Genomic DNA, 23,856 nt, shown 5'->3' on the forward strand with positions numbered 1-23,856 from the left:
AGCCACTTCTTGGTAATATAGCTGGGCATTCACCAGCAAAATATGTGCATGTCTGTGCAGGTTTGTGAATACCTACTGGTACTTTAATATATATCTAAATGGCAATAAAACACCCATGTCTGGCCTATGTCAGTTGATATGGACTCCCAGGACGTGGGAGGCAGGTGGTTTATTGCAATGTAGACATACCCTTAAGGACATTTCTTCATTGAGTATGCATAACATGACTTAGCTAGCATGTTACTGATCCAAGAGAAGAGGTATTGCAGCACCCACAAAGCAGGTTCTTAGCTCCTCCATAAAGTCTGGCCTTCAGACAGGGGATATATCTGAGATGGACCATGGCAACTGTATCTGTGATGGTGTTTGGTTCATATTCCTTGCATCAGTGTTGTGAGCCAGTGACAGTAGGTGGCACTCAAGAACAGCAACTTGTATCGTCTGTTGCGAAATGGAGCAGATGTATGTTTGTCAGCGCTGAGTTTAATTACATTTCTGGCACTGCAAATTGTAGAAATACTCCACTGCACGCCCTATGTGAACATCTTACATCTTTCCCCGGGTTTAATCTGTGCAGATGCCCCGCTTTCAGTGCGTGGGAGTTAGTTACAGGGGCCCCAGCTTTTTGGGAAGGATTACTAAACAGGGTAAGTGTGCAGAACATGCCTGTATTTCATTTTAGAGGACAAGCACAGCATTTATTAGCTCTTCTGGGGTTTTGTCACATTTAAATTTAACCCCAAATAGAAAAAAGCTAAATCAGAGGACAGAATCTATATTTTTTTGACTTCTGCTTGACTTCCTGACATCCCAGCTTAGTTTGACTCCTGTTGTTTGACTTGGGATCCCAATCTCTGGATTGTCTCCTGCTTCTGACCTCATGGTAACCTGACCCAGCCAGATTTTTGTTACTGATTTGTAGTTCTTCTCTCCATTTTGCCTCCTGCTTCTGATCTCCAGGCAAAATGACCCGGTTTATTCTTGACGCTGTCCCATGACAATGGATCCCACCTCTGACCATGGCTCTGGCTGGCCTTGACACCATCCCATAACATCAAGTTCTGTAACAGCTAAAGACTAAAATTTTCCCTTTGATAAATTCTTTCAATTCCCATTGATTTCAGTGACAGCCTCAAGCACAGAGCAAAGTTTCCCCACATTGTTTATCAAGTTCTTATTCCATTTAGTTGCTTTCAGATATAGAGATATAATTCACTATTAACCTTGAACATTTTTTCCTACTGTTATCAAGGGCACTGCATAACTTTTTCTAATTGAAATGCTGTTTAGTTTTTAACCAACACACTTGCCTTCTGTAAACATACTTTTGTGCATGTAAGAATCATGGAGTTTAGTAAGCTCTCTATTTTATGTGAATTCTGGCTATGAGCTTAAACTGAATAGTCTGTGCCTTCAATGTGCAGGCCTGCAACACAGGGAGTGTAAAGACATATGGGAACCCCATGAGAGGAGTGGAGCCCAAACAGCCTGTGACACTCTTTCATGGAAAACAACATGGGCTCCCCTGCCTAGGGCCAAATATTCTGAATGGGGTGCAAGGCTGCATGGTTGGGTCATGACCTTACCTTGTACCCCTTTTAGGAAGCTAGCTCCATTGCCATCACTAGCTTTGAACTGTTCCTGTGCTTCTTGACTGCAAGTGACTGTTAGCAATTAAGCCCCCCGCCTATTCTCACCTCCACTGCAATCCCTTTACACCAGCTCAGCAAATAAGGAGACTGCAAAGCTCTTCCTTAACCAGTTCTTGGGAAACACTCTAGCACAGGGGAGGTGTCCCAATTAGTCCTGACCCACCCTGCACCCTGGGCAGTAGGAAGCGGCCTTTAGAGATAGTCAGTTTGTTATCTAGCCATTGTTCATCTCCTGCTCTTGCCTCCCACAATTCTGACAAGCTTCTACTTGTGCCGAGCACATGCTCTTCCCTATGTAGTATTGCAGTGTGTGTAATAATAGGGATGTATATTACTCTAATAGTTGTGTGTGACTTTACTGAAGGTGGAGACTAGTGAAACTTCTGAATCTTATTTCAGTAAGTACTTCTAAGTTCTTTCAGTTAGGAAGGAATTTCCTTATGGTGTGTTAGAGTATATTTAATAGTGGAGGTTCATTCTCCAGTGCCTTTAGCATTGCCTGAGTAATGTGAAAGGCAGACAAAAGGGCAACCCATTTCTTCTTATTATCATTTGAAATTTCCCTGGAGGGAGAAATGGGAGAGTCATCAACAAACTAAACTTGTTAAACAGGAACGAAAGCTTCACGCCTCCTTCAGATTTCACCATGTAGTTCATCTGAGAATGTCCGTGAATTACTAAGAAATGAGATATCGTATGTGCTTCCAAACAGCTATGCATTTCAGGTAAGGGGCTGTAAGAAATATTCATATAGGTTCACAAAATGCCTAATATTGCATCCCCATGTTCGAGCAAAACTGGAGAATTGGGCCCAAAATGCATGAGTTTCCAGTTTATTTAATGATTCTCCCAGCAGCTATTCAGAGTAGAGAAAGTATCTGAATATGTTTGGACAATGGCTAGCACACTGTGGGGATTAGTGTTGCCATTCCTGTGATTTTTTTTTTTTCACCAGTTCCATGGTATTTGATGGAGGTGGAGGGAGCTACTAAAATTGTAGTTCCTAGAACCAGGCAATTATGTGAGGAGCTCTGCTTTCATCTTAAAAGGAAAAGGAAGTGTAGAGACCTCATGATCGCAAAGCATGACCTAAAAACATAACCCATGAAGCTCAAAATCCAGAAGGTGACTAAAATAACCCCAAACTTTTTAAACTTCTATTTTAAAAAGTTGTTGATGGGTAGGGGGGACTGGCTCACTCTTCTTGAACATTTGACGTTGTTAGTGCTATTATCATACTAGAAATTACAGCAGGACCAGGTCTTGTTTATCAAGGGAGGAGGGATAGCTCAGTGGTTTGAGCATTGGCCTGCTGAACCCAGGGTTGTGAGTTCAATCCTTATGGAGGCCATTTAGGGATTTGGGGCAAAAATTCATCAGGGATGGTACTTGGTCCTGTTGTAAAGGCAGGGGACTGGACTTGATGACCTTTCAAGGTCCCTTCCAGTTCTAGGAGATAGGCAATCTCCATTAATTTAATTTAAGGGAACGTTGGACAAGGATTTGATCGAGAGTAGGTGAAGACCAAATGCTGTGCCTGATCCTATCAGAAACTGAGCACTTCTTGAAAGTACAGAGAGGACCTGAATAAAGATATGGCAAGTTGAAATTGCAGTCAAAGTGGCTTGTTATAACTACTTGCTTAAATTTTCTACTCTATTGATGTGTACTATATATACAGCATGTATACAATAGTCAAGAACTTCTTGTTGCAACAGAGTAAAGGTTTGTCAGGTAGTTGATTGCTCATCTAACTTGGCAGCAATCCTACTTTTGCATTTCTCAGGCTCCATCATCCTCAGGTTGTCTCTAATGCAAATAAGACTGCAACAGTCCCCAAAGGACTGTCTGTCCAATGAGAATAACAGGAATGCAGAAGTACATTGGCTCTCCAACACAGATAGATAGTTCTAACACTAGAGAATTTATTAGCATTATTCCTCTGAGCAGCACAAAAAGTCTAAAATGAGGGAAATATTTAGATAGATGTTTTATCTATCAATGTTTCTGTGTGTGCATGCAAGGGAGAATACATGATGCAGTGGTACAGTTATGAAGCCTTTATTGCATGGGTTATGAGTTGCTACATTGCTCTTGAGACAAAAAGCTATGAAGGAATTATGCTGATCATTGCAAGGATATGCCTTTAAACATTTATGCCACAGTGCATCATCATTTATATTGTTCATATTGAAGAAAAAATAATAGAAATGCTTGAAAGATTTAAAAAGTACTTGCAGTAGTTTTTGTTCTCTTGGTACAAACTTAAAGTAAGTATATTTTGGGAAAAGGGAGAAATTTTTGTTATCAAAAATTTTTCATTACATTTTCTGATTGAAAATTTCCAGTTTTGGAGGATATTTATTTTGAGCTGAACATGTTTTCCCTCTTTTTCTTTCTCTTTCCCTCCCACTTCTCTCATTGGAAAAAACAGAGGGGAAGTTTGGAGAATGAAAAATAGGGAAAGGCTTATTTTTTCCATTTAAAAAAAAAAAAGGATAATTTAAAAAAAAATTGGCTTTTTCTACCCACGACTTCAAAGGGTTTTTTCATCAAAAAAGTCAACCAGCTCTGTCAGAGAGAGCACTTTTCTACAGTAACTGTCGTATAGCTTAGTAACACACCTGATAAAATTTGCATAGGTAATTCAACTGTCAAATCCTAATCAGGCTAAAAATTGAATTCTCATGGATAAGAAGTGAGATACATGTATTATTAAAGGATATTGTGTGAACCTTTATCTATTTGGTTTGGTTACTGTTTAATTACTAGCATGCTCCATAGGTGCAAAGAGGTAGCTCAGTCCTTTGTGTATGGTGCACATCTGAAGGAACCAAAAATCAATGGCTTTATACATTCCGAATCCCATCTTCTCAAGTGAAAGGATATCAAGGCCTTTTCTTGGTTTGTTTCTGTCCAGAAAGTGGAGAGGAGGTGTAGGGGGAGGGGGGCATAACCCAATTTAGGACTGAGCCAAGGCCCTTCAGGTGAGAAATCTTTATACAAATTCCTCAGAAACTGTGAAAATCCTCAACCTTGAGGCAGATGCAAGGTTTGCAGGGAATCAGGCTGTAATGTATTCCCCCAGAAGACAGGGGAGATAATACCAGGGATGAAACCGCCTACCTAAGTATAATGAGTAGTCCTGTGACACCTTTAGAGACTAACAAAAATATATCATATCATGAGCTTTCATGGGCAAAACCCTCTTCTTCAGATGATGAGCTGGAGCAGACATAACAGAAATCTGGTTTCTGGTTTTACTCCAGCTCATCATCTGAGGTAGTAGGTTTTTCCCAGGAAAACTCATGATACAATATACTTTTGTTAGTCACGCAGGTGCCACGGGACTAATAGTTGTTTTTAATATACACTGCTACCCCGCTGAGACTTTCCTACCTAAGCATGTGATCCCCATCCTGACATGGGGCATGTCTACAATCTTACATTGACCTACGTTAGGTCGATTTCCAGCCAGCACAGTACGTACTTAAATCAGTGAGTACGCTGTACCCCACTGACTGAGGGGCAGTGTGGGGGCACTGAGAGCCGGGGTCTCAGCTCTGCACAGCTCCGCACCAGGAGCCTAGCTGCTCCCTCGGACATCTCACCCCCAGTGCTGAAAACCACTCCCACAGTCCAGTCAGCTACCACGCTCCGAGCAGGAAGTGGGGATTCAGGGCTCTGGGGAGCAGCAGAGCTTCCAATGGGAAATAGGGAGCCCAGTCAACAGTGGGTGTAAGGAACTCAGTATCTACACAGACACAGTGTCACCCCAACTACACCGACAGAAGTCCTATGCTTCTCATGGAGGTAGAGTTATTATGCTGGTGTAAAGGAGTACTTTCATAGACAGAAGCAAGTCCATCCACAGTGACATAGTTGGGTCAAAATAAGCTGCTTATATGTCAACCTAACCCTGAAGTGTAGACCAAGCCTTTGGTAAGACGATATGCATTTAGTTCTCTTTGTTATGTTAATCACTTTCTTTTTGTTTGCTATAATCAGCTCAATGGAGAGAGAACACTTGTTTTTGTTTGGTAGTATTTACCTACTGGGCACAGCTCTTGAATAGACATCTGTAGCAGGGACCAATTCTAGTTGGACCTGCTGTGGAAACAAGGTTGGTAAATAAGAGCTGTAGCCGAAAGACCCTCTCTAAAAATGGGTGTGACTTGCAAGATTCCATTCTGAGAGAAGTCCATGTACTAGGCCTGTCCCCTAAAAGGGGTGTCCAAGAGTGAGGGTCAAAGGTAGAGCTAATCCTGAAGCTGTCGCAGCAGGTCTTGGAGATTTCCACATCAAACAATCCAATTTTCATCCTGTTCCTTCTGATTATGGTAAATAGTCTGAGTCAAGATAGTTTCATCAAAACAATAATAAAAAATTACCTGTACTGTAATATAGATTTTCCATGCATAGCATTATTATCTAAGGTAATGTATTATAAATTTTAGCAGCATATGGAGGGGGGGAAACTATTTGTGATTTTTCAGCCTCAGCAATTTACAAGAGATATTTCATTTTAATAGGGTATCTTTCATTTCAATAGAGATCTTTCATTTCATTTCATTTCTATTCTGAAAGAAAGGTAGGTGTGTGTGTGTGTGTGTGTGTGTATAGTCATTAAATTATTAAATCAAATGGGTTTTATTTCTGCTGTTTGAAAAAGTATGGAACACAATTGCATGTGCCTTGTGATGACTGCTGTTCCTTGCCATTTGCACTCTGAAGTTTGAAGACATGCTGCTTTTTGCCAATGTGCCCCACTCCCACCTCTGTAACTCCAGGTCTCAAAATAGTCACATAGCCAATAGACCCATAAAACTTTTTATGAACACACATTCATATTGATAGGTACACATCCTCTTCTTCTCTCCCTCTCTTCCCCCCCATCTCAATTTTATGAACACACATTCATATTGATAGGTACACATCCTCTTCTTCTCTCCCTCTCTCCCCCCCCCCCCATCTCAATTTTATGAACACACATTCATATTGATAGGTACACATCCTCTTCTTCTCTCCCTCTCCGCCCCGCCCCCCATCTCAATCTAATGCAATGTCATATTGGAAAAAAGGGTAAATGGGCTCACTGTTGTTTGCCTTGATTTAGATAAATTGTGTCTGGTATCCACAGAATAGCATAGTACTTAGTCCATTGACTTGTATGACCTTGACCAAGTCACTTATCCTCTTTGTGCCTCAAAATACACCCCTGTAAAATGGACATTAGAAGGAGAGACTTTCAAAGGCACAAAAGAGTTAAATAATTCATATTTTCCCCTATATTGATCAACTTCAGAGAGGTGTTGTGGACATTAAAGTAACTTATTTGGCAACTTCAGGGATAGGCATTTTTAGTTCTAATGACCAAAGATGATATTCAACAAACCAGAAACAAAAGCCCATTTCTACATCTGTTTCATATAGTAAGTTTCACCCCCAAATACCAGGTAAGAGACATGTAAGATCCTGTACAGTTTACAGTATGTTAAATTAATGTTAGTTAGTTTTATTTTGTTTTGTTATAGTGAATATAAAGCTCAAATTCTTCAGTGTTAACCATTGTCACTTTGAAACTGTGACAGATCTCTCTGGAGTATTAACAAGACTGATTTGATGAAGAAGCATGGCGTACTTTTGGAAAATGCCTTTGACAGAAGATGAATTATCTGAAGGAAAATCTGAGGACCAAGCATCTTACTCTGTGTGTCATTCTAGTCCTGAGAGCCAAGTCAGTCTAGGACTTGACCGAATAGTTGGTGAAGGCAGCAGTGAAATACCCTTCTATGTTCCAATACATTCACATGACCCTGAAGAAAATGAATTTTTCCCATCAGATGTATTTGACTTGGATGCAGCAGAACATTTATGTGGAGTAAATCCATCTCAAATTCTTCATGGGGACCTCTACACCTCTCACTGGCAGCAAGTCAGAGTGCCACCAACAATTGGCTTTAGACCTTCTTTGCTATCAGGATTTAACGACTCCACCATTGAGAATTGCTACCCTACATACCCCATCGAAACCCTTTATGACTATGGTCCATATGGAAGAAATAGCGTGAGTCCAACTACAGATGAATTTGGATCAGATGTTGAGAAAGAGAATAAAAATCTGAATTTCTATATAGGCTTTGAACATATAGACCATCAATCTCCCATTTTCACAGATGACAATGCATGTGGACAAGGAATTAAAGATAAAAGGAGAAATCCCAGTAAATCTTTCCTGGTGAGATCTGGGGAAACACACGTAACAAACCCTTCTAGAAAATTGACCACAGGACCTGTTTGGCCCAGCCTCTCTGTGAACAGCTCTGCAGATAGCACAGAGGTATGTGCCTAATTTGTATGGTTGAAAGATTTGGTTTTGACTGTTTGCCATGTAACAGTATAGTCGATTAATTGATACGCAAAAGCTTATAGGTTAATGCTATAGACTACATGCATTTCTTCTGCCCCTCTCCAGAAAATTTGTTAGCTGGCTGGCCAGCAGCCCGGCTCAGTCCTGGCTTGTATCAGGTCTGGGACCCACCCCCGCTGCAACTCTGAATTTAACATGTATTAGGAACCAGGCAAACAGGCAGCCTGGCTCAGTTCCAGCTTGCACCAGGTCGAGGAGCTCAGACCCACCCCAGACAGGGGGTGCTGCCACCCCAGGCTGCTGCCTCTGTATCAGGCAGTAGCACAGAGTGGCAGGGGGCTCCTCAGGAGTGGGGCCAGAGGGCAATTGCTGCTGACCCCATGCCTCGGGACTATAGAATAGTTGAGTAACTGATCAGAATTCATGAGGTTAAACTTCTATTCAATTAACCGATATTTAACGTCTCTAGTCCAAAATGCTGCAATGGTACATATTCTAATCTGTAGTGCACTTTGGGGGACTAATAACATTTGGCTCAATAGACTGTTTCTGCTGCAGGGCAAAACGTAGAGCAGAATACTGCAGAGTGGGCTCCCCCCCCCCCCCCCAAGCCTTTTTACAGAGGTAACAAAACATCTATAATATCAGGACAGTACGTTGAATCTGTTTTGCTGTGGAGCTAAATGTATTATCTTTGCCCCTGTTTAAACTACTTGTCCTAGTCCTGAGATTTGGCACAATGATCTATTTTGACCCTGTTCTACTTGCATTTATATACGTATATTTTTGAAATAAATCTTTTTACTGTAACAAGTTTTCAGAAGTCATATCCCTTGATGATACACTCTGGCTCTTGCTGTCTTTTTGAACCAAGTCTTTCTCTTTCTCCTGCCTTCCTTCAAGTGGTCAGTGCTCCAACTCACAATATTTAGGAGGTGGAGGTTAATTTCCTTAGTTTCCATTTTCCTCCTCACCCTTCTTTCTCCTTCCTCATTATGGTGCCTCCCCATTCACCTCTTGTTCAACACTCTGAAATATTGCAGGAATTCTGAAGTATTCAGAGATATGTGGGGAGAAGTAACTTCAAATCACTCTACAGTGATCGGATAACTAGGGCATGATGCTGCAAAGTACTGAGGGTCCTTTGACCTTACTCAAAGCAGAAGGTGCTGAACACCTTGCAGGATCAGACCGCTGGGAGTAAAATTGATTTTTATTATAAACCTCAGTCAAGATTCCAGTTCAGACCATTTTACCAAACTAAGAATCACACCAAGTTTGTGGTTCATGCCTGTTTGTGGTGGTTACAAGCTGGAAAAATATATTCCTCCTCAGATAGTAAAACTGTGGTGAGTATACAGGGATTTGATGATGGTTTTAAAAAGGGTGAGATAACAACAATTTCTAATTTATTTGGTACCTTTCATCTTGGAGGTCCATGAAGCACATGGAAAACTGTAGCTATGTCTGAGAGCAACGATTACTAGGAAAGTCTGTGTTTGCCCTTGGATTCTCAGAGTGGAACATGCTCATTCAATCTGTGAGAACAGTGCATATGCCTTCTGGTCACATGTAAGTAGCATAAGGAGATAGCGCATACTCATTGGGGATAGAGTCTTCAGAGATATTAGCTGTTGAACTCTACTCTCAGCATGTGCTTATAGAGATTTTTTTCAAAGGTTTATAGCTTGACCAAATCTGGGCAGATTTCCATGGGGAAATCCAAAGGCACATCCTTGGACAAAGACCACCTCACTGATACATTTCAAGTGCCTGACTGCAAGCATGCAGTCACAAAAGCTTGTCAAAGAAACAGTCTTCAGAGTGTTTTAACAATGACAAACTGTATTTTTCTCTAACTTATTCAGAGAAACAATTACACCACTGAAACTCTGAGGGGAAAACATCAGAATGAGATTTTTTTCAGCCTCAATTTTTGAAGTCTGGGAAAGTTCTAAGCAACTGAAAACAGGTTCTTGTAATACGAAGTGGTTAGCAAGGTGCTACAATCTGCATAATCTATAATATGAATCAATGTTTTATTATATTACAATATGCAAGTGCCTACCTAATATTATGCAAAAATATTGAGAGACCTTTATCTATAGCAGAGGTGGGCAATAAAAAAATGGCCACTGCTGCTATATTTCCCTGCGCCTTTGCAGGTATTGGGTGATCGCAGCTTTCATGGCCAATGGGGGCAGCGGGCAGCAGTGTGGACTGGACCATCACTTCACACCACTCCCACTGACTGTGTACTGTGATCTCAGGCCAACAAGATTGCCCAATACCTGTGGACATGCAGGTAAATACAGAGATGGGGGGCCCAGCAGAAACTAGCCTTATGGACTGGATCCAGCCTGCTGGTTGGAATTTCCCATCCCTGGTCTACAGTGTGTAGTGTAGCTGTCAGACAACATGCACCAAACTACAGTAGAAAGCATTTTGGCCAAGAAAAATACTTCAAATACTATACTCTGGTATTCTGAAGATGTACCATGGGATCTTTAATGCTCACACAGAATAGATTGAATTTCTGTTATTGCCTGACTTGAAAGATGTGTGGGTTTTTGAGGAATATCAGGTTTCCGTTATGGGTGGAAGTATACTGGAGGAGGAGGAAGGATCAAGTATACATAAGTGTGTTTGTCCTGTATCACTTCTTTAAACTTACTCATTTTGATATTGAAATTGGCTGGAGTCAGATCAGGGCTGCTCACATAGCTGCCATGACCCCCGTTCCAACAAAGCCTGCAGTAACTCATGGCTCAGGGATGCTTCAACAACTCAGCTATACTGTCTCATCCCTAAGCAGAGCCTGGGGGTGAGTCAGCATTCAGGTTTGCTGCAGCGGCCAGGTCAGGACCTAGGTCACATGACCCTCCCCAAACTACTCCCCTGGACCCAGGTCACTAACCCTTCCAGAGGTTCTAGTTACTCTGCACAACAGCAATATTCATCCAGCCAGGAATCTTTATGCTTCTGAGCAGGATTAGACTTCCTAGATTCCTAGCCTTCCCTTGAGCCAGTTGCTGTTCCTGGCCTAGCCTTATCAACCTTGTCCATGCCCTATTCCAGCCATACTGCTGATGTGCTCCAGCCCTGTACCTGCCTCCTAACCCCCTCCCCCAGATTCTGATTTCTACCTGGCTTCAGCCTTTGGCCTGATTTGGCTTGTCTGTTGAGTCTGATCTCAGTTCTATAGAGCCTGTCCCTAGCCCTTAGTTTCAACTCTGCCCTCAGCCTGGTTTTGATTCTATAGCCAGCTTTGACCTTTGTTCCTATCCTGTTCTAAACCACAGTTCTGACCACCTTGAACCCAGGTGCTGACAGGCTCTAGTTCCAGATCTTGGGGAAACATTTAAAACATTGGTATTCCATGCTGACAATGAAAATTCATAATATTTTTACCAATAGGGAGATAAGGGGAGTTATGTGACATAGTGCATTGTTGAGTTACCAATAAATCTTTTGAGACTTCAGTGGAATCAAATGGGTCATTTATCCTTACTGGCATCCCATCTAAGTAAGTGAAATTGTGCTGAGGTGTGAGGATTTAGCCCTCCTCGAACCTACTGCAAGATCAGGTTGCTGAACTCCTTTGATGATTCTGCTTTCCTTATGTAAATACAGTGAGCTTTATTTCTTCTGGTTTACTCTTGGTATTTTTAGATTTCAGGTTGGCCTATCCAGTTGGCTGAAGCAGATCAAGGGAGTAATGAAAGTATTGCCTCCTTTTGCAATGGAGTGAAGAAGTAAGTAATGGGAAAAAAAACTTTATTCAATCAACTGTGATATTTATCTTGTTAATATTAATTGGATGATTATTTCTACATTTCTGTACAATACCGTAATATTCATGCCTTTTAAATAAGGAAAAACTCTTAATTTCAGTTTAGAGATGAAGAAGAGCAATCGTGTAGTGGAAAAAATCATTTCTCTCCTTGTCACTCTCTTTGTTACTAACAAGTAAGCTGACCTCTTCAAAGTTGAAGTTTTTCAATGTATTGACCATTAAAGATGTTTCATGCCGCCACTTTGACAAGTTCTCATGCCTCTGAGCTTTAGAGCAGGAAAATAAAAGTTGGCTGGGATGTAGGCCAGATATTGGAGAAGTGTTTTTTGCTGACCTTAAGAAAACATTGATTTGGCCAAGTTATAAAGTTTTGGATAATTACCATCTGCACTTGTCCCTTAATTTTCTAAACAGTTCATCTGGACATACCACACTAATACCAACCCTGGTACCTTCCCTTGCAACAAACCCCGTTGCCAGCTTTGTCCACATATTCATTCTGCTGATACCATTATTGGACCTAACCAAGTGAGTTATAAGATCAAGAACACATATTCCTGAGCATCCAGAAATATAATCTATGCTATCATGTGCCGAAAGTGTCCGTCTGCTATGTACATTGGACAAACATCTCAGACACTTCGCCAAAGGATTAATGCCCACAAAACAGATATCAGACAAGATCACAAATTAAAAACAGTTTCTTGCCATTTTAACCAGAAAGGACACTCTCTCAATGACTTAACCACGTGCATTCTGCTACAAAGACCTTTTACATCTGCACTTGAAAGGGAATCCTCTGAACTGTCATTCATGTTAAAATTCGACACTCTCCAAAGAGGATTTAACAAACACTTGAACTATCTTACACATTATCAAGATAGCTTTCCCAATGATCACCTCTAATACCATTAACTCACAAACATCCCACTCTCCCCACCTCTAATATCGTCAATTCACAGACACCTTCCTTCCCTCCCCCCCCCCCCCCCCGTATCCCCTCCTGTTCTGAAATGTGATTTGTCCTTTTCATATGTGTTCATTTTTTTTAACTGTATCCTTTGGTATATATGGTTGTGACTATTTTCTTCCACTATTTGATCTGAGGAAGTGGGTCTGGCCCACGAAAGCTCATCATCTAATAAACCATCTTGGTAGTCTTTAAAGAGCTACATTGTCCTGCATTTTGCTTCAGCTACCCCAGACTAACACGGCTACATTTCTATCACTGTACTGCATATGTTGTCATGCCTGCAGTGAGCTGCCTGCTTACTCACCCTCTTTTCTTCAGCAAAATACCCTCTGACCAAAGTGAAGGTGCACTGAGCTAGAAACATGAATGTCATGTGTTCAGATGTCGTCATTTCCATTGATTAGCCCTGATTATTGAGTGCAAGCCATTCATCAATTTAAGAACACTAATCTCTCAAAGATGGTGGTAGGTATCAGGATTCTCAAGTTTAACATTCTTCTTCTGTTTTGAAAACAATTGTGCAACCCACTGGCAAACTCTGTTAAGGTTCCACTCCATTGTACGTTCCACTTAGAGGATAATGGGCTAGTATTGATTCAGGTACTACCTTAGTGTTAGTGGTAGAGATCTCTAGATGCTAGGTTCCAACCCTGCTGAGCAATAGAAGTAGGATAATTAGGGCAGGCCTACACAGCAAGGCTTCAGTAGAATTAAGGTATGCAACTTCAGCTACATCAGTTGTGTAGCTGTAGTTGAAATAGCTTAATTTGGCTTTTGGTGCTGTCTACACAGCAGGAAGTTGAAGGAAGAACACTCTTCCTTCAGCTTCCCTTGTGAAATGACGGTTACAGGGGTTAAAGAAGTCCACCTGCTCTGTTATTTCGAAATAATGTCTTGCTGTGTAGATGCGCTCATTAGTTATTCTGAAATAACACTGCTGTGTAGACATAACCTTACAGTTTCATATGCTAAAATTTAGTTTCTTCTTTTTTTCAGTTGTCTTAAAAAAAAAAAACTAGAAATGTCATTTAAAAATCCCAAGAACATTAAGAAATACAAGATTGAAGGTTGCCTCTGCAACTTCAGTTGAGTCCTGGGATTTGTATTTATTATGATGAAGTCCTTAGTAATATAGTCCATACTGTTTTCCCCAAAGACCCATTTTAGGTATATAAAATATATAAAAATCTGTTTAAATTTAGATATTAATGAATCTGTTGTTTTCAAGGCCAGTCAAGACTATCTGCATAAATATAGCTCGCTAATTTGTGCTAATGGTTCTTTAATAGGCTAAATATATATTTTAGCTCCATGAAGTCCATCCCCGAGCCATGCTGCTTCAGTGATTTCTGTTTCCTTTTTTCCATCGTTCATCAGGCTGACTGCAAAAAATAGCAACAGATTCATGAAGGCCTATTCCACAAGACATACTTTCCTGTCAGATACTCAGATTGTTCTGTCCTAACATTGTACATTTAACTTTCCACTCCATTTACGGGAAAAGCCTCCTATTGATTTTCTGGTTTAATGAGTTTATTTACAGCGTTAGAAAGATTAATAGAAATCAATCTGTCTCTGTTTTGGCCCTAGCTTGTTTTGTGGGTGTCAACGATAAACCCATACTTTTTGTGTTATCAAAGGAGAGAGAATCCTCAGGAGATAACATCACACCAAGGAAAAGACCAAGAAAAACCTCAAATACATATTCACACAACTGACCCATTCAGTTGTACTGAGCTTCTTCCAAGTCTCCAAAGACTCTCAGTGCCTTCTAAATCAGAGGCAAGATATGTGATTCAGACTCTACATCATGCAAACTTACAGCTCTGTAAATCAAATAGAAACCATCATGTTTTTCTCTTAGTAATATTTGTAGAGGTGGCAACCCACAACTGAAACATTTCACGGTATGCATACCAACTTTAAAACACTTTCCACAATCCCTTTATGAGGTTTCCTTGTACAATTATGGGCAAATCTTTAGCAAATGTTCTTCTACTGAATTCTTTTTCAAACAAATTTGACTCTGAAAAGAGATGCTAAATTCACAATCTCAATGTTCAATGCTATAAGATGCTGAATCGACTCCTACTGACGTCGTCAAGAGCTGAGCATGCACTGTACCTCAAAGGAATGCTCAGCATCTTGCAGGATCAAGCCCCTGGAAATGGTGTTCCTTTGTTTATATACAGTACAGGCATCACATAGGCAGCAAGCAGTACAGATTTTCCCCATGCTACCAAGCTCCCCTACCTCAGCCCTGAATTGGGGGTGAGAGGATAATTACATCTCAAACATTTAACCCTTGTGCTCTATGTGGCAATAGCTTACAGCAACAAAGCTTGTGAGAGTGGAAACTGTGATGTCTACATTATCCACAAAAAAGTTAGGCAGGCAAGTACTTTCATATAGTCACCAAAAAGCCTTTATAATGACTTCTGTTTCTAGTATAAATCTAGGACATGTATGATAGGTAGTGTCCATAGTTTCTCTTTTTGTGATACCACTGAGCTACCATATCCACTGGTTTCCCATTAACTTATAAATATTTCCGAAAGTTTGTTTGTGTGTTTGTCCTGAAAGCTCTCTGAAATGGTAAGAGCTAGAATCACCAAATTTTACATGGATACTACTGATTTCCTAACTTAAATAACTGGATTGGTTATATCTTGAATTGGTTCCTCCAGAGCCCCAATTGGGCCACTAATAAGCTTTTAGTAGCGCCTGATCATAGGCATTTGCTGGACTCTTCTGTTAAGCATGTCACATACACTGCAACTACGAGATCCTTTCCCTATGACAACAGAAAAAGTACTAGCTATGTTAATTTCTTACAGTAATATATGAGAAAAAAGTATTTCCAATAAAATATGCTATGTTAATGTCACTGATGTAGTTCATTCATCACACCTTTTACTATATTTTCCCCCGGTAACACCGGGTATTTCTGCTAGTAAGTAATATACTACTTCATTGGATAATTAGTTTTGGAAATCTAGATTTTTGCCTCCCACTCCCCAAGCAATAGGAAAGCGTGTGCAATAAAAGCAAAGATCATACTAGTGTTTAAATTAGTTAGAAACCAGCTTTGAGATGTAATATTAAAAATAACCTTATCATGAAGAGATTTACACAGAGAACTATGCCACAAAATGTGCCATAATCAGATGCCATATATAATGCTGCCAAACTCAAGTTCCAGTATTTTGCTTGAACACAAAAAATGTGGAGTGCTTATTGTAGAATATTTGATATTAGCTACTGAAAATGCAGGCCAATTAGTGAAATATAAAATCTCAAGAGATAGGCTCTGTACTCTTGTCTGATGCAATCCAGTGTATTTGCAGGTTCAGTCCTAGTTAAGAACCATGGTGTCTCTAGGTTTGTAGCTGTTGTTTATTACAAAAAGGCATGTCAAAGGGGACTTGAACTTGACCTCTGTTAATTAGAAGGAGAGGCAGTACACAATACACTGATGTTGTATCAGATTTCCCTTTAGTGGCTTGCCCGCTAACTAGAACAGTTGACCTATATGCATCTACAGGAGTTTCCTTACATTTAAATAAGAGAAGCCTATTATTTTGGGTGATGACATTTCCAGGTTTAATCCTAGAGCTGGCGGAAAACCAATACAATTCGTGTGTGTGTGTTGAGATTTTGCATAGAAAAGGTTCCCTGCTTGTTGAAAAATATTTAAATGTTCTGAGTAATTTTATTCAGTCCTTGTTGAGGCCTTACTGTGTGTAAGTTTCAGTGTCCAAAGCTTATTACCCTATCGCCTTAGAAATCTGTCATTAAGAACATTGCTTTAATTAAACATCGGGAGAGTGACTATATAAGAGCAAAATATAGAGAACTTGCAAATGGTAAAGAGAATAACAACACAAAACTTGGTTATGGTTCTTACCAAAAGGTTTACTCAATGATCAAACCTAATAAAAGATCATGATGACATAGTCCTCACTAAGGGTGAAGATATTAAAAGCAGACAGAGATTATGGTGCCAATCTATATGCATCACCACAGCCACCTGTGTTATAGGACAACAGAAAGGAGAGAATGAGCCATGAATCCTGTCAAAGTAATAGTATGTGCTATTTCAAAAATCAAGACTGGGAAGCACCATAGGTAGATGATATGCAATCTAGGTGGTACAGATTACATATGGAAAACATACTCTGATATATGGATATCTAAAGATTGGCCAGGAGACTGGACAAAGGGAATATCTATGTCCTTACCAAAGAAGGGGGGCATGATAGAATGTAGTAACCATTGTACATCTCCTTGATGTTACATGCAGGCAAAATTCTGCCCTAAAGAATTCAGGATCATATGCAGCAAAGAACAGAAGCAGGAATATCACTACAAAAAGTTGGTTTCTGAAAGGGCCAAAGTTACACATGATCAAATAGTGAATATCCAGTCTCAATGAACCATTACATGCAGAGCATATAATCACCCATTGTTGATGTATTTAATTGACTACTCTAAAGTATTTGATACTGTCCAATAGGACTGTATCTTTGGAGCATACTGGCAGACAAAGCATGTAATTGAACTTACTACATGTCTCTACAACCAACAGCAGCACACAGTGCAGCCAACAGTAGGCAACAGTGAGTGTCCTTTTTACTAGTCAAGGTGTGAGACAAGTGTGTATTCAACCTCCAAGCTTCTAACATATAGGGATATAAAATATATGAGATGAGCATGGGAGGTTTTGACAAAGTGAAAGCAGCTAGAATTTCCATTGGTGGACATCTCTTAACCTAACCCCTAGTTTGTTGATGGTGTGCCACTTCTTGCTACAACCACCAGTGTAATGAATGTTGGAGTCTATGAAAATAGCTTATGTGGCATATGGACTATTCCTGTATGTGATGGAAAATAAAGCATTTGTACCATGACATCAACAAAAATGAGAGGCAAGCAGGCATTAGGGCTAACAGATACATTTTAGAGGCAATAGATGGATTTTATTTTCTGGGATCATTTCTCTCCAACCAAGGATGCTGTTCTAAGGAAATTGGTGGAAGACTTTGGTAGCTCACTCAGTTATGGTCTTCCTTGAGCATCTGGAAAAACCATGGCATCTCAGAATGTATGAAGGCGTGACTGGTGAAAAGTCTATTTTTCCCATGGGCAATTTATAGATATGAATCTTGAGAAGTTAATACTGCTGACAAGAACAAAACTTTTGAAATGTGGAGCTGTTGAAGAATCTCTTGCACATCCGGCAGCTAGGCTTCCTTCCTTCCTCCCTCCCTCCCTCCCTTAAAAATATTGTTGAAGAGAAGCAGACCCTGGTGTCAGAAATCACAGTAGTAAATTTATGCACTTTGGTCATATTAGATACAGAGATGGAAGGAGAGAGATAATCATAGAAGAAGGTAACCACCTAAGAGAGGGATGGATATTGTCTGGCACATCGCTGGAAGGTTAGCTTGCTGAGTGCTGAACTTTAGCAATGGATTGCGAAGTCTTCCAAAAATCCTGCTATGATATCACCATTATTCAAACTTGAATAAACTAAGTAAATCTGTTTAACAGAATACACTCATTGCACCATGATGAAATTATTTTGATCACAATATAGTGACATCTCTGGCTAAACTCCCTTTGACTTTAGTGGGATTAGGAACAGACCCATACAGTGATTCTGCTCATAGTATTTGTAATGGTTCCTTCCCCACTCTGGCACAATAAATGCAGAAGTGGGGACCAGCAAAAGTCCCCCAAAACCTTATCTACCAGGCTTTGATATAAAACTTCCCCCAAAATCTTAACCTAGATTTTGGGACTAAAACGCTGCTCCCACCACCCAAATACTAATAAAGCAACCAGGGAGAGACTACTTGGGAAATCTCACCCCTAACGTACAAATCAGGACACAAAAATTAACTAATACCAGGTTAATAAAAAGAAGAGAGAGAGAACTTTTATTATCATCACAATATTCCTGTTGCAAGCATAATGACTAGATGGAACAGTAACAAAATAATATACTCATGGAAGAGAAATTTACTATGGGCCAGGAACTTAGTTACAAAGGAGAGCAAAACTCATTTTTAAATGCACAGACCAGATCCCATTTCCCAAACCATAAAACAATAACATCTAAACTTTATCTAAACTTTATCCTACTTACAGTCTGTGAAGAGTATTTTCTTAGAGGGAGACATCCTGTCCCCTTCAATAGCTGGAGAGAAACTACCCAGGGACAAAGAAGGGAAAAACCCCAAAATTCCTTTGTCCCAGTTTGAAATTCCTACCTACATTTCTATTGGCTGCCTGCCACCCGATTTAGGTAAGGGGCATAGTTAACCTCTTAGTCCCCAAGATGCTGGCTAACCCTCATGATCATGACAGTATTGCATACTGTAATCAATTGAGATTTTACCAGTGATTCTCTAGTTTAACAAAACATGAAACAGGCAGCATTTAGCACTTTGAGATGTCTGACAGAAGTAGATTTGTTAATAGCATCATTGTACTCTTCAGCATCATTTTTCTTAATATCTAAGTCTATTATTGTTTTGGCATTATGGCAGTTCTGTCATTTGAGATAATAGAGCTGAAATATATAAACTTTACCATATGTTGTCCCCAGAATAAGAGATTCATATTGTGCTTTTGATCTGAAGACAAATACTGGGAAGATTTGGAGTGTCACATCAACATTATCAGATGAGATCCTTTGTAAATCAAAATTAAAAGTTAGCATTTTGACAAACTCTTCATCGCCTCCACTGCATCTTACACCGTATGGTAAGTGTGTTGGTTTTTTTAGCCTTTTAAAAATCAGTTCTGCTAACATGCATGCTTGTTTTTGTGTGGTTCCTTGAGGGTTTTTATTTATTTATTTAAATATTGAAAGGGCCCAATTATTGTTTCCAGAGGAAATATAGAAGAAAATGTCATTTTGCATAAAAAACAATTGGCATTTACGGGCCTGATCTAAATGTAAGTAGCTTAAAGATTTGTTTGGTCCATATTCACTGATATAATCTGGCTTCTTTGCTACTTTAGTTTAATGGGTTAGTTAAGCCATTAAATACAGCTGTGTTATATCACAAAGGTACTACAAAGCAGCCAGCACATAATAAGAATCTGGCCACTTTTATTTTTAAGGCCTTCAGTTTGACAGTGAGCATTTAATTTTTGTGCCTGTTCTCCAGGAGGTCACTAAAACACAAATGGTTTTAACACTTTAAAATCAACCTTTAAAATAAAGATTTTAACACATTTTAGCAGTAAAGAAATAGCATGAACGAGGAATTAAAATGAAAATCAACCTCTCCTTTAGTGATTTGTATTGTTAGCTGTGGGCATTCAGATTGTCACAGAAATTAGGAAGGATTTATTTCCCCTGTGTGCTGCATTGCACAATTGACTAGATATATTGTGGGATCTCTGCCTTCATTCTGAAGACTCAGATACTGGCCATTGCTAGAGGGAGCATAGCAGACTTGAGAAACCTATCATCTGGTCTAGCAGGGCAAATCGTTTACATAAAGGCAAAATTAGATACACTCTGTATTGTGATTTGCTTCCTGGAATTCACAATCCAACTACACATACATGTTTTCTGATTATGGAATAGAACCTCAAAAATTTGGGGGGGGAAAAAGAAAATCTCTGTTATGGAAAGTGGCCTAAAATTTTGGAGAAGGGTTATGGAGGGATGTAATTAATAGAATATATTTATTGTGGCCTAATTGCACTAATCTTCGTATGATTGCTGTGCCCAGCTACTGTAGGCAGCAGCTATAAGAGGCAAAGAAAGGCAATGCCTTCCCTCCGTCTTAGTGCGGAACCTCTTACCTCTTCCTATTCTAAACATTCCCACAGGCTGTTGCAGCCTAGTGAGTCTTTCTTGGTGTGGGGGGAGGGGCGGAATTTAGTAGCTTAAAAGTGAAAAGCTATCCAGCTTGCCAAACCTATTAGCTTAACACTGAATATGTGAAAGATTAAGTGGTAATGAAGCCGTTTAACAGGAATTTGCCAACTCCGGGAGATATACTGTCAGTTTCTGAATTTACTTACAAAAACAATTGTGCATTGCTATAATATGTCTACAGGACCTTAGCTTAAATTTGCTTTAAATATTTTATCAGTTTGTTGCTGAAGATTGTAAAATCAAACCTCTAAAAAAAATCCTTGCATAGATTTTTAGATTCACATCTGAGTATTGAGCTTCAGTCCTACAATTGCTTGGATCTTTAGACACAAATTCTATATAAATTCTTCAAAACACCACACTTATTTAAAATACACATTTTAATTTTAATTACTGTAGTACAAAAACTTGCTTCCAAAGTCTTCCTGTCCATCCTCATTGTAATATTTCTCCCTTCACCCACCCCCTGCTGAAAAGAGCCCTTAAAGGGACAATGCCCTTTTTCTTCCACATAGCTGGACAAATGCATTTCCCTTTCTTTAATTCTGACTATTTGATGAAGTAGTTTTAAGAAACCCTTCCACCAAAATTAGTACCTTAGTAAGATGTAAAATCCTTTGTTATGCCTAAAATCTTTGGAAACCTATTTAAACATAAACATATGGTGACATTTCATAAACATGTCTATTAGTATGGAAATCACACACAATATATTAATGTTCCATTTTTCTAAAAGCAGTGAGCTTTGTTATTAACACATTAAACTGCTCTGACCGATTAATTTGAAATAATAATAGTAATCTGGAATGATAAATTTATGAAGGTTTGAGTACTTTTAAAATATAAAATCATCTTAGAAATGCTGATTAAGAAAATGTTTTTTAAAAAAGGATCGTATCATGTATTCCATAATATATAATGTTGTATTCAGCTAGACAACTGACTTGCCCTTACCACAAAGTTTTGCAAATAAATTTCTGAAAAACTTCAGTGTGTACAAAAAACCCCGTGACTGACATTTTTTTAATTACAAAATGTAAGTGCTTTTAAATAGATACTTTCTGCATGCTCAGTTTTCACAGTCTGGCATTCAGTAGAAAACATTCTCCATTTTCTTTAGAAAGATGTTGTAGAAGAGTGTTTAAATGTAATTTGCCACATTTGGGTTCAAGGATTTGGCTGGAAGGGGATGGTCAGGGAGGGATAGGGAAGAAAAGAGGGAGACAGTGGGGAGGTGACATTGCTTGCGGTGGAGCAGAGGTGGAATATGGGTGGAGCCACAGAGTGGGAATTTTGCCTTCCCAAGCAGCAGCTTCACCCACCTCCATGCAAGCTACAACTATGTAGGGCCGGATTAAGACCTTTAGAGGCCCTCAGCACTGAAAAGATTATGGTGCCCCCATATGTAATTCAAAATAAAAACAATATTATACCGTAAAATCTCTTTTGTGTGTGTGTCTGCTTTGCTGGTGCCCTAAGCACGTGCTTAGTATGCCTGTTGGGTAATCCAGCCCTGCTACTATGTTAAATGAATTGGATGTGTCTAGTGTCAAATAAATCTCTGGCATAGCCTCGTGTCTTGTGCAGAACCAGAGCCTTCATCATATACATGTAAGGAAATTACACACAATTTCAATTTTGAGATTATAGATTTCAGGGGAAATAGCTCGCTTTTTGGTTCTGCCATCTCTGATTCAGAATTGATAAATTTATAATTCTAGATTCATTACAGACTCTCCTGCTTCTTTCAAAATGGGTGAATTCAGTGAGGTAAAAGTATTGTATGAATGACAACCCAGTCCTCAGAGCATGTGAATCTAGAAAGGGGGAAAAAAAGTCTCATTCTGATTCCCCTAGATGGAGCTATACTGCAACAGAAGTTAGCGATCACATCATGACTCCCATTTTCTCTTTTCAACACTAATCTAGCAACTCTCTACCAAGCTGCTATTAATTTTTCTTCTTATCTTTGTTTACAGCTAGCTGCATTATCCGCAACTTAATTGTAGAGATTCTCCATTGCACAAATCAATATCCAGCCCAGGAAGAGTATTTTCTAAGCATTTATGGGTCTGATGAATTTTTACAAAAGTAAGTCTCACATTAAGAAATGGTATTGATTATGTATTACATCATACAATCTGTGCACCTGAATACTGATATACTACATCTGTAAACAAAGCACATCCAAAGGGAGAGATGCAAAAGCAATGGTCGTGTGCCATACATCTTGGATCCCATCTGCCTCAGCCGTGGAAGGTGTCTGAACCATGGAGTTTGGTTCATTCCTATATCAAATTGCGCTTACACTGTGGGGTAATGAGAAGACAATATGGTCTAGAGAAATAAGCATGGAACAAGGAGCTAGGTATTCCAGAACATCAATCTCAGCTCTTCTATCTGCTTCCTGCACAGCCTTGTACAAGTTATTTCAACTCTCTGGCTGCCTCAATTTCTTCATCAGCATCTTTTTTTTTCTAATCCTGAGGTTGTGTTTGGCTGAGTTGTCTCAATTTCTCTATCCAGAAATGGGGATAATGTTATCAACTTCTTATTGAAGGACATTATGAAGAGGAGTAAAGGAAAGTGGTGGAGGGGAAGCATATTAGCCCTAGATTGAGTAAGTCTCTGTTGCCAGGGTAAATTTAGGAAAGGCTAGTTCAGAACCAATGGAACCTGCCAGACTCAATGAGGCCAATTTAAGGACCTGAAGTCAATTAGAGGGTTTCTAGAGTCAAGTAAGTCAGACAGTTCAGAATATCTGGGGCCAGTTAAAAACTAGCTGAGCCTGGTTAAAAAGACCTCCTCTTCAGGTCAGTGTGTGAAGAAGGTGACTCTCTAGGACCAGACATAGTTTTGGCTTACAGGATAAACAAGACCATTCACAGGTCATTAGTTTGATCATGAGCCATTAAGTTTCCAGAGCATCAGTAATGGCTCTCATTAGCACATTTAGAACTATAAACAGATCCACACTTCATATTTTAATTTCACATACAAGAATGGTACATGCACAAAAATAGGATATATACATTCAGCAAATTATAACATTAAAATTGATATGTTACACAAGGTATTTTGTCTAAAATGTTCTCAAATTATGCATATTCATAAGCCAATTTTCCTAAAGCACAGGAGGTCACAACAGATTTGTTAAAATCT

General features: G+C 39.5%; 1 protein-coding gene across 1 annotated transcript in view; it reads left to right on the plus strand.

Moving 5' to 3' along the window:
* Positions 1-2,169: 2,169 nt before the first annotated feature.
* PIK3C2G (phosphatidylinositol-4-phosphate 3-kinase catalytic subunit type 2 gamma) overlaps positions 2,170-23,856 on the plus strand; it is a 296,240-nt gene continuing 274,553 nt past the window's right edge. The window contains exons 1-5 of the mRNA XM_075897746.2: positions 2,170-2,377; positions 7,244-7,992; positions 11,695-11,777; positions 19,405-19,562; positions 22,674-22,785. Coding sequence (XP_075753861.2) covers positions 7,285-7,992; positions 11,695-11,777; positions 19,405-19,562; positions 22,674-22,785 — 1,061 coding nt within the window. The 5' untranslated portion in view covers positions 2,170-2,377; positions 7,244-7,284. The remainder of the gene's footprint in view (positions 2,378-7,243; positions 7,993-11,694; positions 11,778-19,404; positions 19,563-22,673; positions 22,786-23,856) is intronic.

Source organism: Pelodiscus sinensis, chromosome 1 (genome assembly GCF_052426305.1).
Source record: "Pelodiscus sinensis isolate ZL-2025 chromosome 1, ASM5242630v1, whole genome shotgun sequence".
In the NCBI taxonomy this organism is placed as follows: domain Eukaryota; kingdom Metazoa; phylum Chordata; order Testudines; family Trionychidae; genus Pelodiscus; species Pelodiscus sinensis.